Source organism: Haliotis rubra, unplaced genomic scaffold (genome assembly GCF_003918875.1).
Source record: "Haliotis rubra isolate DU_JTF1 unplaced genomic scaffold, ASM391887v1 Scf504, whole genome shotgun sequence".
Classification (NCBI taxonomy): domain Eukaryota; kingdom Metazoa; phylum Mollusca; class Gastropoda; order Lepetellida; family Haliotidae; genus Haliotis; species Haliotis rubra.
Window position 1 is genome coordinate 925 of NW_025767196.1, and position 18980 is coordinate 19904.

The window sequence follows — 18980 nt, forward strand, 5'->3', positions numbered from 1 at the left end:
CGACAAACTCAAAGAACTGACTCTGCAGTACATGTGGTAATATATATTCACAATTTGTTTCTCTAATGTCAATTTTATAAAACAGTGGTTAGAGGGGCATTTTCTTCTGAATGTTTCTTTATGTAGCTACCTAATGCAAACATGGTATGTTGATTATGTCTTTCTGTTTCTTTTTACAGTGCAACAACACACTACATTTTTATGTAGCAGTGAAGAAGTGCTTGTACCTCACTGAGAAATCCACAAAACTCAACTACATGGATGTCAATAGAGAGTGCACTGAAATGGAGTCTTAGAGAGAGTGAGAGAGAGAGAGAGAGAGAGAGAGAGAGACAGAGAGATTAGAGAGAGAGAGAGACAAACAAAGAAAGAGAGAGAGAGATATAAAGAGAGAGAGAGAGAGAGAGTATCTACAAAGTGTTGTACAGCATGGTTTAAATCTACTGAATGCGATTTTCTCAGTTTACTGTAACTTTAAAATTAAATTTACTTTAAATTCATCTTCAATTTTGTTTTGTTTTCTGCATTATGGAAGAGCATGATTATTGGGCAGATGCCATTGACCAGAAATGAGATAAGCACCCCTTTAAAACCTAGGAATGTACTGAGTCAATAATTCTAATTTTCAGAGATTTTTTACTATTATTATTAATCACGTGCCTTTTTACCAGAAGTAGGATAATGCCTTTCAAACCTACAGTTTATGGAATTTAAAGAAGTTTTCTTGGCTGATGATAGGAAATAGCATTTCAAACTTACAAGTAAATTATGAATGTACTGGGTCAATAATTCAAATTCTCAGAGATTTCTAACTATTATTATTAATCATGTGCCTTTGACCAGAAGTGGGATAATGCCTTTAAAACCTACAGTTTATGGAATTTCAAGAAATTTTCTTGGCTAATGATAGGAAATAGCATTTCAAACTTACAAGTAAATTGTGAATGTACTGGGTCACTAATTCAAATTTTCAGAGGTTTTTACCTATTATTATGAATCACGTGCATTTGACCAGAAGTGGGATAATATCTTTAAAACCTACAGTTTATGGAATTTCAAGAAGCTGTCAGTGCTGATGATATAGATTAGCATTTCAAACCTACAAGTAAATTATGAATGTACTGGGTCAATAGTTCTATTTTACAGAGATTTTTAACTATAATTATTAATCACTTGCATTTCACCAGAAGTTGCATAATGCCTTTAAAACCTACAGTTTAAGGAATTTCAAGAAGTTTTCTTGGCTGATGATAGGAAATAGAATTTCAAACTTACAAGTAAATTATGAATATACTGGGTCACTAATTAATATGTTCAGAGGTTTTTAACTATTATTATTAATCACGTGCCTTTGACCAGAAGTGGGATAATGCCTTTCAAACCTACAGTTTATGTAATTTCAAGATGCTATCTGGGCTGATGATAGGAAATAGCATTTCAAACATACAAGTAAATTATGAATGTACTGGGTCAATAATTCAATTTTTCAGAGATTTTTACCTATTATTATTAATCACATGCATTTGACCAGAAGTGGGATAATCTCTTTCAAACCTACAGTTTATGGAATTTCAAGAAGTTTTCTTGGCTGATGATAGTAAATAGCATTTCAAACCTACAAGTAAATTATTAATGGACTGGGTCAATAGTTCTATTTTACAGAGATTTTTAACTATTATTATTAATCACATGCCTTTGACCAGAAGTGGGATAATGCCTTTCAAACCTACAGTTTAAGGAATTTCAAGAAGTTTTCTTGGCTGATGACAGGAAATAGCATTTCCAAGCTGCAAGTTAACTATTAATGTACTGGGTCAATAATCCAAATGTTCAGAGATTTTTAACTATTATTATTAATCACATGCATTTGACTAGAAGTGGGATAATGCCTTTAAAACCTATAGTTTATGGAAGTTCAAGAAGTTTTCTTGGCTGATGATAGGAAATAGCATTTCAAACTTACAAGTAAATTATGAATGTACTGGGTCACTAATTCAAATGTTCAGAGGTTTTTACCTATTATTATGAATCACATGCCTTTGACCAGAAGTGGGACAATGTCTTTAAAACCTACAGTTTAAGGAATTTGTAGATGCTATTTGGGCTGATGATTGTAAATAGCATTTCAAACTTACAAGCAAATTATGAATGTACTGGGTCACTAATTCAAATTTTCAGAGATTTTTAACTATTATTATTAATCACGTGCCTTTGACCAGAAATGGGATAATGCTTTTCAAACCTACAGTTTATGGAATTTCAAGAAGTTTTCTTGGCTGATGATAGGAAATAGCATTTCAAACTTACAAGTAAATTATGAATGTACTGGGTCACTAATTCAAATGTTCAGAGGTTTTTACCTATTATTATGAATCACGTGCCTTTGACCAGAAGTGGGACAATGTCTTTAAAACCTACAGTTTAAGGAATTTGTAGATGCTATTTGGGCTGATGATTGTAAATAGCATTTCAAACTTACAAGCAAATTATGAATGTACTGGGTCACTAATTCAAATTTTCAGAGATTCTTAACTATTATTATTAATCACGTGCCTTTGACCAGAAGTTGCATAATGCCTTTAAAACCTACAGTTTATGGAATTTCAAGAAGTTTTCTTGGCTGATGATAGGAAATAGCATTTCAAACCTGTGAGCAAATTATGAATGTACTGTGTCTATCATTCTATTTTACAGAGATTTTTAACTATTATTATTAATCACGTGCATTTGACCAGAAGTGGGATAATGCCTTTCAAACCTACAGTTTATGGAATTTCAAGATATTATCAGGGCTGATGATAGCAAATAGCATTTCAAACTTACAAGTAAATTATGAATGTACTGGGTCACTAATTCAAATTTTCAGAGGTTTTTACCTATTATTATGAATCACGTGCATTTGACCAGAAGTGGGATAATATCTTTAAAACCTACAGTTTATGGAATTTCAAGAAGCTGTCAGTGCTGATGATATAGATTAGCATTTCAAACCTACAAGTAAATTATGAATGTACTGGGTCAATAGTTCTATTTTACAGAGATTTTTAACTATAATTATTAATCACTTGCATTTCACCAGAAGTTGCATAATGCCTTTAAAACCTACAGTTTAAGGAATTTCAAGAAGTTTTCTTGGCTGATGATAGGAAATAGAATTTCAAACTTACAAGTAAATTATGAATATACTGGGTCACTAATTAATATGTTCAGAGGTTTTTAACTATTATTATTAATCACGTGCCTTTGACCAGAAGTGGGATAATGCCTTTCAAACCTACAGTTTATGTAATTTCAAGATGCTATCTGGGCTGATGATAGGAAATAGCATTTCAAACATACAAGTAAATTATGAATGTACTGGGTCAATAATTCAATTTTTCAGAGATTTTTACCTATTATTATTAATCACATGCATTTGACCAGAAGTGGGATAATCTCTTTCAAACCTACAGTTTATGGAATTTCAAGAAGTTTTCTTGGCTGATGATAGTAAATAGCATTTCAAACCTACAAGTAAATTATTAATGGACTGGGTCAATAGTTCTATTTTACAGAGATTTTTAACTATTATTATTAATCACATGCCTTTGACCAGAAGTGGGATAATGCCTTTCAAACCTACAGTTTAAGGAATTTCAAGAAGTTTTCTTGGCTGATGACAGGAAATAGCATTTCCAAGCTGCAAGTTAACTATTAATGTACTGGGTCAATAATCCAAATGTTCAGAGATTTTTAACTATTATTATTAATCACATGCATTTGACTAGAAGTGGGATAATGCCTTTAAAACCTATACAGTTTATGGAATTTTCAAGAAGTTTTCTTGGCTGATGATAGGAAATAGCATTTCAAACTTACAAGTAAATTATGAATGTACTGGGTCACTAATTCAAATGTTCAGAGGTTTTTACCTATTATTATGAATCACATGCCTTTGACCAGAAGTGGGACAATGTCTTTAAAACCTACAGTTTAAGGAATTTGTAGATGCTATTTGGGCTGATGATTGTAAATAGCATTTCAAACTTACAAGCAAATTATGAATGTACTGGGTCACTAATTCAAATTTTCAGAGATTTTTAACTATTATTATTAATCACGTGCCTTTGACCAGAAATGGGATAATGCTTTTCAAACCTACAGTTTATGGAATTTCAAGAAGTTTTCTTGGCTGATGATAGGAAATAGCATTTCAAACTTACAAGTAAATTATGAATGTACTGGGTCACTAATTCAAATGTTCAGAGGTTTTTACCTATTATTATGAATCACGTGCCTTTGACCAGAAGTGGGACAATGTCTTTAAAACCTACAGTTTAAGGAATTTGTAGATGCTATTTGGGCTGATGATTGTAAATAGCATTTCAAACTTACAAGCAAATTATGAATGTACTGGGTCACTAATTCAAATTTTCAGAGATTTTTAACTATTATTATTAATCACGTGCATTTGACCAGAAGTGGGATAATGCCTTTCAAACCTACAGTTTATGGAATTTCAAGATATTATCAGGGCTGATGATAGCAAATAGCATTTCAAACTTACAAGTAAATTATGAATGTACTGGGTCACTAATTCAAATTTTCAGAGATTCTTAACTATTATTATTAATCACGTGCCTTTGACCAGAAGTTGCATAATGCCTTTAAAACCTGCAGTTTATGGAATTTCAAGAAGTTTTCTTGGCTGATGATAGGAAATAGCATTTCAAACCTGTGAGCAAATTATGAATGTACTGTGTCTATCATTCTATTTTACAGAGATTTTTAACTATTATTCTTATTCATGTGCATTTGACCAGAAGTGGGATAATGCCTTTCAAACCTACAGTTTATGGAATTTCAAGAAGTTTTCTTGGCTGATGATAGGAAATAGCATTTCAAACTTACAAGTAAATTATTAATGTACTGGGTCAATAATTCAAATTTTCAGAGATTTATAACTATTATTATTAATCACGTGCCTTTTTACCAGAAGTGGGACAATGTCTTTAAAACCTACAGTTTAAGGAATTTGTAGATGCTATTTGGGCTGATGATTGTAAATAGCATTTCAAACTTACAAGCAAATTATGAATGTACTGGGTCACTAATTCAAATTTTCAGAGATTTTTAACTATTATTATTAATCACGTGCCTTTGACCAGAAGTGGGATAATGTTTTTAAAACCTACAGTTTATGGAATTTCAAGATATTATCAAGGCTGATGATAGCAAATAGCATTTCAAACATGTGAGCAAATTATGAATGTACTGAGTCTATAATTCCATTTTACAGAGATTTTTAACTATTATTCTTATTCATGTGCATTTGACCAGAAGTGGGATAATGCCTTTCAAACCTACAGTTTATAGAATTTCAAGATATTATCAGGGCTGATGATAGCAAATAGCATTTCAAACTTACAAGTAAATTATGAATGTACTGGGTCACTAATTCAAATTTTCAGAGATTTTTTACTATTATTATTAATCACATGCATTTGACCAGAAGTGGGATAATGCCTTTAAAACCTATAGTTTATGGAAGTTCAAGAAGTTTTCTTGGCTGATGATAGGAAATAGCATTTCAAACTTACAAGTAAATTATTAATGTACTGGGTCACTAATTCAAATTTTCAGAGATTTTTAACTATTATTATTAATCATATGCATTTGACCAGAAGTGGGATAATGCCTTTAAAACCTATAGTTTATGGAAGTTCAAGAAGTTTTCTTGGCTGATGATAGGAAATAGCATTTCAAACTTACAAGTAAATTATGAATGTACTGGTTCTATAAATCTAATTTTCAGAGATTATTAACTATTATTATTTATCACGTGCCTTTGACCAGAAGTGGGATAATGCCTTTAAAACCTACAGTTTATGGAATTTCAAGAAGCTGTCAGGGCTGATGATAGTAAATAGCATTTCAAACATGTGAGCAAATTATGAATGTACTGGGTCTTTAATTCTATTTTACAGATATATTTAACTATTATTATTAATCACGTGCATTTGACCAGAAGTGGGATAATGCTTTTCAAACCTACAGTTTAAGGAATTTCAAGAAGTTTTCTTGGCTGATGATAGGAAATAGCATTTCAAACTTACAAGTAAATTATTAATGTACTGGGTCAATAATTCAAATTTTCAGAGATTTTTAACTATTATTATTAATCACGTGCATTTGACCAGAAGTGGGATAATGCCTTTCAAACCTACAGTTTATGGAATTTCAAGATATTATCAGGGCTGATGATAGCAAATAGCATTTCAAACTTACAAGTAAATTATGAATGTACTGGGTCACTAATTCAAATTTTCAGAGATTCTTAACTATTATTATTAATCACGTGCCTTTGACCAGAAGTTGCATAATGCCTTTAAAACCTGCAGTTTATGGAATTTCAAGAAGTTTTCTTGGCTGATGATAGGAAATAGCATTTCAAACTTACAAGTAAATTATGAATGTACTGGGTCACTAATTCAAATTTTCAGAGATTTTTAACTATTATTATTAATCACATGCATTTGACCAGAAGTGGGATAATGCCTTTAAAACCTATAGTTTATGGAAGTTCAAGAAGTTTTCTTGGCTGATGATAGGAAATAGCATTTCAAACTTACAAGTAAATTATGAATGTACTGGTTCTATAATTCTAATTTTCAGAGATTATTCACTATTATTATTAATCACGTGCCTTTGACCAGAAGTGGGATAATGCCTTTAAAACCTACAGTTTATGGAATTTCAAGAAGCTGTCAGGGCTGATGATAGTAAATAGCATTTCAAACATGTGAGCAAATTATGAATGTACTGGGTCTTTAATTCTATTTTACAGATATATTTAACTATTATTATTAATCACGTGCATTTGACCAGAAGTGGGATAATGCTTTTCAAACCTACAGTTTATGGAATTTCAAGAAGTTTTCTTGGCTGATGATAGGAAATAGCATTTCAAACTTACAAGTAAATTATTAATGTACTGGGTCAATAATTCAAATTTTCAGAGATTTTTAACTATTATTATTAATCACGTGCATTTGACCAGAAGTGGGATAATGTCTTTAAAACCTACAGTTTATGGAATTTCAAGATATTATCAGGGCTGATGATAGCAAATAGCATTTCAAACATGTGAGCAAATTATGAATGTGCTGAGTCTATAATTCTATTTTACAGAGATTTTTAACTATTATTATTAATCACGTGCCTTTGACCAGAAGTGGGATAATGCCTTTCAAACTTACAGTTTATAGAATTTCAAGATATTATCAGGGCTGATGATAGCAAATAGCATTTCAAACTTACAAGTAAATTATGAATGTACTGGGTCACTAATTCAAATTTTCAGAGATTCTTAACTATTATTATTAATCACGTGCCTTTGACCAGAAGTTGCATAATGCCTTTAAAACCTGCAGTTTATGGAATTTCAAGAAGTTTTCTTGGCTGATGATAGGAAATAGCATTTCAAACATGTGAGCAAATTATGAATGTACTGGGCCTATCATTCTATTTTACAGAGATTTTTAACTATTATTCTTATTCATGTGCATTTGACCAGAAGTGGGATAATGCCTTTCAAAAACCTACAGTTTATGGAATTTCAAGAAGTTTTCTTGGCTGATGATAGGAAATAGCATTTCAAACTTACAAGTAAATTATTAATGTACTGGGTCAATAATTCAAAATTTTCAGAGATTTATAACTATTATTATTAATCACGTGCCTTTTACCAGAAGTGGGATAATGCCTTTAAAACCTACAGTTTATGGAATTGTAAGAAATTTTCTTGGCTAATGATAGGAAATAGCATTTCAAACTTACAAGTAAATTATGAATGTACTGGGTCAATAATTCAAATGTTCATAGGTTTTACCTATTATTATGAATCACGTGCATTTGACCAGAAGTGGGATAATGTCTTTAAAACCTACAGTTTATGGAATTTCAAGAAGCTGTCTAGGCTGATGATAAAAATTAGTATTTCAAACCTACAAGTAAATTATTAATGTACTGGGTCAATAGTTCTATTTTACAGAGATTTATAACTATAATTTTTAATCACCTGCATTTGACCAGAAGTTGCATAATGCCTTTAAAACCTACAGTTTAAGGAATTTCAAGAAGTTTTCTTGGCTGATGATAGGAAATAGTATTTCAAACTTACAAGTAAATTATGAATGTACTGGGTCACTAATTCAAATGTTCAGAGAGGTTTTAACTATTATTATGAATCACGTGCCTTTGACCAGAAGTGGGACAATGTCTTTAAAACCTACAGTTTAAGGAATTTGTAGATGCTATTTGGGCTGATGATTGTAAATAGCATTTCAAACTTACAAGCAAATTATGAATGTACTGGGTCACTAATTCAAATTTTTCAGAGATTTTTAACTATTATTATTAATCACGTGCCTTTGACCAGAAATGGGATAATGCCTTTCAAACCTACAGTTTAAGGAATTTCAAGATGCTATCTGGGCTGATGATAGGAAATAGCATTTCAAACTTACAAGTAAATTATGAATGTACTGGGTCAATCATTCAAATTTTCAGAGATTTTTAACTATTATTAATAATCACATACATTTGACCTGGAGTGGGATAATGTCTTTAAAACCTACAGTTTATAGAATTTCAAGAAGCTGTCTGGGCTGATGATATAGATTAGCATTTCAAACCTGTGAGCAAATTATGAATGTACTGGGTCTATAAATCTATTTTATAGATATTTTTGACTATTATTATTAATCACGTGCCTTTGACCAGAAGTGAGATAATGCCTTTAAAACCTACAGTTTATGGAATTTCAAGAAGTTTTCTTGGTTGATGATAGGAAATAGCATTTCAAACCTACATGTAAATTATTAATGGACTGGGTCAATAATTCAAATTTTCAGAGATTTTTAACTATTATTATTTATCACATACATTTGACCAGAAGTGGGATAATGCCTTTAAAACCTACAGTTGAAGGAATTTCAAGATGTTATCTGGGCTGATGATTGTAAATAGCATTTCAAACTTACAAGCAAATTATGAATGTACTGGGTCTGTAATACAAATGTTCAAAGATTTTTACCTATTACCGTATTATTAATCACATACATTTGACCAGAAGGGGATAATGCCTTTAAAACCTACAGTTTAAGGAATTTCAAGATGTTATCTTGCCTGATGATAGTAAATAGTATTTCAAACCTACAAGTAAATTATTAATGTACTAGGTCAATAGTTCAAATTTTCAGAGACATTTAACTATTATTATCAATCACGTGCCTTTGAGCAGAAGTAGGATACTGTCTTTAAACCTACAGTTTATTCAATTTCAAAATGGTATCTTGGCTGATGATATTGAATAACATTTCAAACCTGTGAGCAAATTATGAATGAACTGGGTCAATAGTTCTTATTTTCAGAGACTTTTAACTGTTATCATGAATGACATGCCCTTTGCCGAAGTGGGATAAAGCCTTTAAAACTTACAGTTTATGGAATTTCAAGATTTCATCTGAGCTTATAGTGGTAAATAACAATTCCAACTTGTCAGCAAATTCTGAATGAAATAATAGTATAGCATTAATAATGCAATAGTAATAATGATACTCACATGTCCTTAACCAAGAGTGGGAATATGCCTAAAAATCTACAGTTGGATGTATTGTATGAGAAGGGTTGATTGTTAGCACACTATTAATGTATTAGTGATTTGCATGTAGTAACATTTAGTATTTTGAGGGAAACAGTGATTGTGCAACGTTTGATTTGTGTCTAAACTATGTGCTGTGTGTGATGCCCTTGAAGGGTGATAGTTATTTGACTCAAGCTGAATGGGTGTGTGAGTGTGTCAACTGTTAGGTTCATGTTATATCTATCTGGTAAAAGATTATTATGGCGTTCTTATTCCTTGTTGTGACAATATCTGCTTGAGTAAAGTTGACTAAAACATTACAGTTATCGAATCTAAAGATTCCTCTTGGCTGTTGATAGTATTTAGTCATATGTGAAACTTAATGAAACAGAGTCTACATGCAACAGGTCAATATTGCCAATGTTTAGAGATTTTAAACTATTTTTACTATTCATATGCCCTTAATTAGATAAAGGAAAACAACTTTAAAATCTGATGATAGTAGATCATATTTCAGACAAGTAGAAAGCAGATTATGAAAGCAAATAGGCCATTAATTAGTACAACTTTAAGAGTTAACTTGATTTAATCCTGTATGCCTTTGACCAGGAGAGGGATAATGTCTCCTAAGTCTAATACTAACAGAATAATCTGACATTTAAAAAATTGTGGGCTGAATCTTGAACAGGACAATATCTCTTATTTTCAGAGAATCTGTACAATATTAGTATAATACATACAGATTCAACCAGAAGAGGGATAACACCATAAAATTACAATCAATGGAATCTTCTGATTTCATTTTGGCTGCTCATAGCAAATCACACTTCATATTTATGAGCACACTGGGCTGATCTACAGTACTAACTTTAAGAGATTTGTTTAATAGTATTACTTATATTCCCTCAACCAAAAGTGTTTGAAGTGGAACAAGTTTAAAATCTATATTTTAATGGAATTTATTATTTTCTTTTGGGTTCTTATACTTCATACTTATGGGCAAAATCTAAAAGTAGTGGGGGCAATATTGCATGTTTTAATTTCCTTGACTACATTTATCACACAAATTCCCTAATCCAGAGCTGGCATAAATTGTTTTTGTTTGTTTGTTGCTACACAATATTCTAGTTACATGATATCTGTAAATAACTGAGTTTGTACCAGACAATCCAGTTATTGAGATCATAAGCATCCACACATGCAATCATTGAGACTTGATGCTAGACAATGACTAAGTCATTGAGCCTGACAACCATATCCACATCAGGTAGCATTGGTTTCTGGGGAAAATTACACACAAAACAGTAAATATGAAGTCATCATTTACCTTGACAGTTTCATCTCATTAACAATATGTCATCAAAGAAGCTTCAGCTGCTTGGCCTTCTAACACAATGAGCAGATGACCCTTTGAAGCAAATAGTGAAGGGGGACAACTCTAACTGCTTGAATTAGTTCAGCAAATATAATGTTATTGATGACAATGCATGGAATAACAAGTTCAAGCTGCTATGAAGGGCTCAGTGAATTTCCCATTTATATCAAGCTGACCAGGAAGAGGATTTTCAAAGGAACATTAAAGAAATGTTTTGGATAATTTCTACACCATCATTTTTCTTCAAAGTTATAACTATAGCCTTCTGAGATGGGGCACAAACTCTCCCACTTTTTATCATTCTGAAGTAATTATGCCTTGTATGTCTGGTGTCTGTTACAAACAGCTTCCATGAACACAATAATGATGAAAGCTATAAATGATCATTACTGGCAAATCTTATATGATAATAGCAGTAATATTAAAACAACATTACTTGGAGGCTAAACATGTTATAAAAAGGAGCCACTAACTAACTTAGGGGCCATGTGAACTTTTGGGGATGAGAACTTTAACTGGACCTTTAACTCAGCATTATCAGCATAGTATTATGTGTGATGGTGATGTTACTGAATACACCCTACCATTATAAATAATAGATCACCACTCTTTTACAGTGTCATGAATGTGTACATGAACCTGTATATTTTCGAAGTATTTCATAAGAAATATTCTCTGAAAAGTATGACCAAGCAACATACCAATCTCTTATATACTCTCACAAATGGCATAACACAAATAACTTAAATCCCCCAAAACAAACTTGAATTGTTATACATACATACCCATCAAGAATGGATGTAACATCATTAAAAAAATAATTATGACATAATTTAATTTTCTTTTATTCCCCGTTCTTACTTTAAAAGAAACTATTTACTGTATTATTACATAAAACACTGTGCAAAAATGGCTGGGCTGGCCGATATTTAGATACAACTTACTATATTTTTACAAATATTAGCATAATTATTAAACTATAAAATCAAAATCCAATACCATTCACATCATATATTTTCTGGTTCTATTTGTGGGCATACACATATATTGTTAAAAGGAATAATTAGCTATATTTTAAAATATCATTAGATATTGCAAGAAAGTCATATTTCAAGTTGAGCAGTAACCATTTCTGGGAATGAATGAACCATTATGAATACAAAATGAATGAAAAACACCTGACACCTAAATTCAGCATCCACAACCAGGAACATCACTTATTTTAAGCCAGTAGAGTAATTAGAGTAAAGCGTATGAAAATGAATTCTATTTCGTTTCAGTTTCACGTTTCTACATTTTTTGCGTTGCTATATTTAGCTATTATGGCGGACATCGACTATGGAGCGCTGCCATTGGCATTTTTAGCAGTCAGTAGTTAAAATAAAGGACACGAGTTGTGCAGCTGATTTTGATCTTAATAATTGTTTGTCGATTAAATACATAGTTGACAGTAACACGTATAATTCTCCATATTAGTTATCCCAGTTCTGGTCGTATCCCAGTTCTGGTCGCAACAGAAATGTTTTCCTCGGCTGTGGTCACGAAGTATGTCCATATTCAGTTGATATTTGGGGCGACCACACAAACGTATCCATCGTTGACATTTGTCAAAATTTCTGTCAGGCTTGGCAAATGGAATAAAGGTGATACCACCAGCAAGTCGTTCCGGGTACCGCGTGTCCGAGTTGCAGGTACCCCAGCCACACCTTTTCACCATGATCAAAAAGTTGACTGTAAACGTCGATTTTTTTTTTGTTTTGAAAAGTCCGCCCAAAGACGTATATACGTCTTTGGTCCGCCAGACGTATATACGTCTTTGGTCCGCCAGACCGCTGATGTCGGACAAAATGGTGGTCAGCTGTCAGCACTCTCCTACCCAGAGTTCCATGCGGCAAGCCAGCATAGTATGCTGCCGTCAGCTGACAGCTGATGATGATGATTTAGGGTTTAACGGGTTTTTTTTCATCATCATCAGCTGTCAGCTGACGGCAGCATACTATGCTGGCTTGCCTCATGAAACTCTGGGTGAAGTGCTGACAACTGACCACCATTTGTCCGACATCAACGGTCTGGCTGAACTATTTATCGTCTTTGAGCAGACTTTTCAAAACAAAAAATCGACGTTTAATCAACTTTGTGATCATGGTAAAATTAACGGGCTACAACTCGACACCGGACTGCTGTACCTAATAATATCTGCTATTCCATTGCCAAGCTGACAGAAACCTGACAAATATCAACGATATACATTTGTTGATCGTCCCAAATATCAACTCGATATGAACATACTTCGTGACCACAGCCGAGGAAAACATTTCTTCGTATGTACGGGGAGACTCTATTGTAGAGTATCCCTGATTTAACTGATCGTCAGGCCTATCGCGTTTCTTGATCCGCCTCCATTTTCGTTGTCTTGACCGTAATGGTTTGGTTAAGGTACACATCAAATCGTAGCAATATGTAATAAATATAGCGAGTGTAAATGGCATAATTCGAAGCACATCGCTTCGGATGCAACGTTTGACCCCGGAAATAAGTCTGACAAATCCACACAGCGCGCCCGGACTGCTGATTGGCCAAAATTGACGCATGCGCCAGTTTTGATTGACAGACTGGATCGGTCTATTGCATTCGGGCAGTCAAGCCCGTCAGAAGTTGATTTGGGTAAACTTACAGTCAAATTCCTTCATTGTTTCCTTTTTCTTTTCAACACAAATTCCATGTATTTTAGCAATAATAACGGTAATGCTATTTTTGAGAGCATTATCATTTGTAGAAGCCCTCGGTCTTTTTCAACTACCCTCCTTCGTCGGGCAATTAATGGAAGACCTCGCGCTTCTGCAAATGATAATGCCCTCAAAAATAGCATTACCCTTATAATATTCAAACCTCTTATCCTCCTCTCTCCGGGAAAAAACTCTATTCACTAGACCAAGGAGTCAGTAGTTGTGTAGTAGTTAGTATAGTTAATCAACAAAACGATTAGGGGTATAAGGGTGTCCCCGGCCTTCAGCTTATTGACACTAACGATGATTACTTCATCAATAAAAGTGTCAAAGATATTAGTGAAACCATGGTCATAGACACCCACTGCTGTGTATTCACATGGTATAAGGTTGGTGGGGTAGCCTAGTGGTTAAAGCATTCGCTCTTCAAGCTGAAGGCCTGGGTTCGATTCCCGACATAGGTGCAATGTGTGAACCCCATTTTTGGTGTACCCCGCCGTGATATTGTTGTAATATTGCCAAAATCATAAATTGAACCACGCTATAAGCGGCGTACAACCCAACTCACTCACTCATACGGTATAATATTTGTTCACAGAGGAGCCAACCACACCTAACATCACCGGACCTGCCTCACCTGTACCAGGTGAGAATATCCCCCTGACATGCTCCTCCTCCTCCCGGAGTCTACCCCCGGACCACCACCCACTGACCATGACCTACATCTGGAGGAGGGACAGGACCCTGCTAGAATCTGGTGATGGGTCTCCTACAGGTGGAGATGACCTGACAATAACCCACGTCAGCAGAGAGAACCATGGAGACATCTACAGCTGCCAGACTGTGGAGGAGGGCCTGAAGTCTAACTGGAGTCACGGACATGTACTGGATGTTCTCTGTGAGTAAGAACTTACTTTGTTTACGGTATAAGAACCTCGTGTATCTTATCTTTCATATCTCAGTATTCACACACATGTACATCTCAGTATGTACACATGTCATAAACTGCATATATATCGATAAATATGGGTATCTCTCTCTCTCTCTCTCTCTCTCTCTCTCTCTCTCTCTCTCTCTCTCTCTCTCTCTCTCTCTCTCTCTCTCTCTCTCTCTCTCTCTCTCTCTCTCTCTCTCTCTCTCTCTCTGTGGGTAATCATTTAGGTTTGTAGCCCGTAATATTTATTGATAATTGATTTGTTACTATAATGTTGCCATTCGATTATAGTGAGTGAGTGAGTTTAGTTTTACCCCGCACTATATAGCGGCGGTCTGTATATAAACGAGTCTGGAGCAGACAATCCAGTGATCAACAGCATGAGTATCGATCTGCGCAACTGGGAACACATGTCCCCGTATTTCCTTTGTAATATAACGTATTATGGACTACCGAGAGGCTTCCCAAGAAAGAGCGTACCATACGCAAAGAACGCAGATAAGATATTGCCGATATTGCAGATTAGGTATTGCATATTCATGCACTTTAGACGCAAAAAATCCCAGCATATCACACTCCTAAACATTTGTCATTCAAGGGTCAAACATGATTTAACACTTACTAAACTGCATGTTTTCCATATTAAATGTTTCAGCACGTGGAGTAACTGAATCTGTTGCCGTTTCCATCGTCCCCGTTGCTACTGTCTGTTCCGTCCTGATCGTGGTCATCGCCGTTGTCGTCATAGTTGTTGTTTGTAGGAAACAGAGACATGGAGGTAATACGGTGTGATGCGAGAGTGAATGACCGTAACCTGAGAGTCACGTAAAGTGTCCTAACACGGTATGTTAGAACCCTGCGTTCATGTTTGTCTGTACGTGTTATCAAATCTATGCTAGCCCATGATTCGGTTTTGAACTTACAACCATGGTGGAAGTTGCGGTGGCTGAGCGGGTTAGGCGGCTGACTTTGTGTGCTGGCGATTAGGTTCCTGACTCTGAGGGTGTAGGTTCGAATCCCGGATGGGACTCAACCCAAAAAGTACTAGAATGTGTACTTTACTAAGAAAGTGTCATCCCAAATATAACATCTGTTACATTTGACTACTTTGTAAATGGTATTGTGTAATCACATGAAAGATTATATACGTTCAAAAGCACTTCTTTCGCACTTTCGTTTATACAATTACAAATACTTTAATGGTGTGTTGCTATTGATACATTATTTCCTGCAATTACAATAGCGAGGTATTTTTAGGCAGCTCAATGCACAAAAATGAAGGAAGAAGAAAGTAGAACTAAAAAGTAGTGTTCTTTTATGTAGTGAAAAAATTATGCCAGTGTGGATGAGGTAAGCGGTGTTTTTTTCCCCACAACTGATACATACACCTATACAAAAAATAAGCACAGGTTTACATATGTGTTGTTTTCTCTTTGACTATAGAACTCAACACTTCAAAACTGTCTACATTTACAAGCTTGTAAATGTTTTGTAAAGAAGATATTTACCAGACATTTACAATTTTGTAAATATGATCTGTACAGAACTGTAAATGTCTTGTAATCAAATTTATAACAATTTATAACATATGTAACAATTGGGTAAATATTTGCAAAGGGAGATAAATGGTGTGTAATGCTAAATGATGTATAGGCTACATGCAGTTTGTACGTCCCGCTATAGTGTCATAAGTCTATACAAATATACACATTATCGTTACAAAATTTGAAATGTTTGTATGAACTTTAGTTCTAAATCATCAGGGTTTTTTCTTGTGTATATGAGTATGATTGTCATTACCGCTCAGTGTAAAGTTAACAGACCAGTATTTGACATCATATTGATCTACTATTATGATCTTTAACGATGTGAGCATCTTCTCTTATTTATATCTGTTGATTTATGCAACAGCCGATGGGTTTAATTATGTTCGAGTTCGATTAAGTGCAAACACGCCCTTGGTGTTCCTCACTAGTTTTCATCAAGGAAGAAAACTGCCTCCTTGTGGGGAAAACAAATCTGAGACTAGCCTTTAAGGCAGGATTAATACTCTTTAAGAGACACTAGTATTAATATCATATGCAAAACCTTTCACTGTCTGGAAACAGAATATATATGATACAATTTCACCCCAGACGTGATGTAAAGTAAAAACCACTAGCGTTGTATCTGCTTGACATTTTGTTCCTTCTCTTTTGAAAATTTGTGTCAAAAATTGTTCTGCAAATTTTATGTTATGTATTTATACTTCAAATATCTGCAATTACACGAACAATTCGTTTATCTTATATGTTCCATCTAACATTTTGCACGTGTAATAATCTTCACACAATTATAACTTTCAGGGAAGGGATACACTCATAATCGGTGAGTATAATAGCTATGAAATTTCTGATACAATCTTAATTGATAGGATACCACAGATTGGCTGCTGGTGTCCGGGAATAAATACTTACCTTTGTCAGGTAAAATCTAAATCTATAATACTTTTCTGAGGATCGTCAAGGCTGATCTTTCTTCTGCATTGACGTTTATGTATTCAAAGAGTATTAATCTAGCACCTTCACTTTGTATGTGATAAGTACGAAAACACGACCAATCTGAGAGGACTACACACAAACGTGAAAGTATGATCCCTATCAGTGCGCCACCAACTGGATTGTTACGCATTTCTCAAATAATGATTGTGGTTATTATATGGACCACCACTGGCGACCCCATTAGTACCCGGTGTAGGCGTCTGTCTCATGGGTAACATCTGGCAGACTCCTTATACTGGCAATCTAGCGTTGAATTCTCATCATTGGAATCCTCTGCCATTCCTCATGGAGACCTAAGTCAATTCCTGAAGATTTCAAACAGAAGGATCAAACAGTGAGGAGGATCACTCAGCTCGAACTTCCAGCTCGAACTTGCCATGAGAGATAATCCAAAAGACGTTCGATTTTGTTCATATCGGACCTGTGTGGTCTAACGTTGTCATGCGTAAATATCGGGCGACTGGAAAATGGATGGTTGTCAAAGTGTGGCACGACGACGGCATCCCATACTTCTTATTGATAACGTTGATCACTGTGTGTCCCCCAGACAAGCAGCCTCTTTCTTATGGTACTGGATACGAATCCGTGAAGATCAGGGGTTTGAATTGGTCTTCAGCAACCCATGCTTGTTGTATGGGTTCAGGTGGTGGTTAATTAATGCTCATATGTACATACAGTCAGCTCTCGTTAATCCGACACTCATTAATCCGACAATCACGATAGTCCGACAAAAAATTAGGGAACCATTTAAAACAGTGATAATTACTCTCGTTAATCCGACATTCTCGCATTTCTTTCTATTTTAAACATTCTTTTTCCCCAGCGTTGTCACATACACCCGGGACTCGGGAACAGACGGGAGCTACCAGGAGATAGAAGGTAGGTGTCGTAAGTCGTTTACACTTGTAATTTCTCAAACGTGTCTAAAAAGTACAAAACTCGCATATCCGTGTGCAATAATGAAAAAATTCACGGGTGATATATGTTATCCATCTTGCAATTTGAGTTCATCATTAACTGTAGAACATTGTAACTTTCAGAGAGAGAATACGCTGATTATGGGTGAGTATATGCCATCGTGTTTCATAGCCAGCGCTATGACCTTGAATGACTTAAAGAGTGAAACTACACAAAATTCACAGCACAATGTAACATATTGTGTCAGCACTTTTAAGTGGACCTAAATGTCTTCATAATGTCCTCATCTCGTTTAATATTCATTCTTGGACGTACTTTCTTCGCGAGTGTGTCATATCTTTTCCTTTCATTATACTGAAGTTCAATGTCCAGACTCGATTATTTCCAGACCGCCGCCATATAGCTGGAATATTGCTGAGTGCGGCGTCAAACAACAAACAAACCGACATAGCTATCAGAGCAAAACTATGCACGATTCGGAGCGAAGTAATTTGATTTTAAAGCATTATTCAAGCCATGACAGCAGAGCAGGAACACTTTTTACGGACAGACAATTTCGTTATTGCAAAAGCTGTGACGTTTCAGTGTATCTGTGTAACACTGTTATCTAGCAAATGATGCATCTATAGCAAAAAAGGGTGAGCGAGTGAGGGACTTTATACGCTGCTCTTAGCAATATTCCAGCAATATCACGGTGAGGGACACCAGAAATGGGCTCCACACATTGTACCTATGTGGGGAATCGAACCCGGATCTTCAGTGTGACGAGTGGACACTTTTATCATAAAGCTACACCATTGCCCCTGTAAGTCTATCCATAAAAAGAGTTCCTCTTCATCATACTGGCTTCTAAATGCCACTT

The 18980-nt window shown here is 34.6% G+C and overlaps 1 protein-coding gene across 1 annotated transcript; it reads left to right on the forward strand.

Annotated features, from left to right (window-relative positions):
• The first annotated feature begins 12847 nt into the window (after positions 1 to 12847).
• Positions 12848 to 18266, forward strand: LOC124292011. Its single transcript, XM_046729082.1, has 6 exons — positions 12848 to 13067; positions 14325 to 14624; positions 15316 to 15438; positions 17006 to 17027; positions 18024 to 18079; positions 18241 to 18266. The coding sequence occupies exons 1-6, from the start codon at positions 12848 to 12850 to the stop codon at positions 18264 to 18266; spliced, it is 747 nt and encodes a 248-aa protein (XP_046585038.1).
• Positions 18267 to 18980: the final 714 nt, after the last annotated feature.

What these genes read in the sequence shown, in the direction of transcription:
- LOC124292011 (XM_046729082.1), top strand. Translation starts at nt 12,848, where the DNA reads ATGGTGGTCAGCTGTCAGCACTCTCCTACCCAGAGTTCCATGCGGCAA. An exon ending in CCATTTGTCCGACATCAACG is followed by an intron (nt 13,068 to 14,324) that starts GTCTGGCTGAAC and finishes ATTTGTTCACAG; the next exon opens with AGGAGCCAACCACACCTAAC. An exon ending in ACATGTACTGGATGTTCTCT is followed by an intron (nt 14,625 to 15,315) that starts GTGAGTAAGAAC and finishes TAAATGTTTCAG; the next exon opens with CACGTGGAGTAACTGAATCT.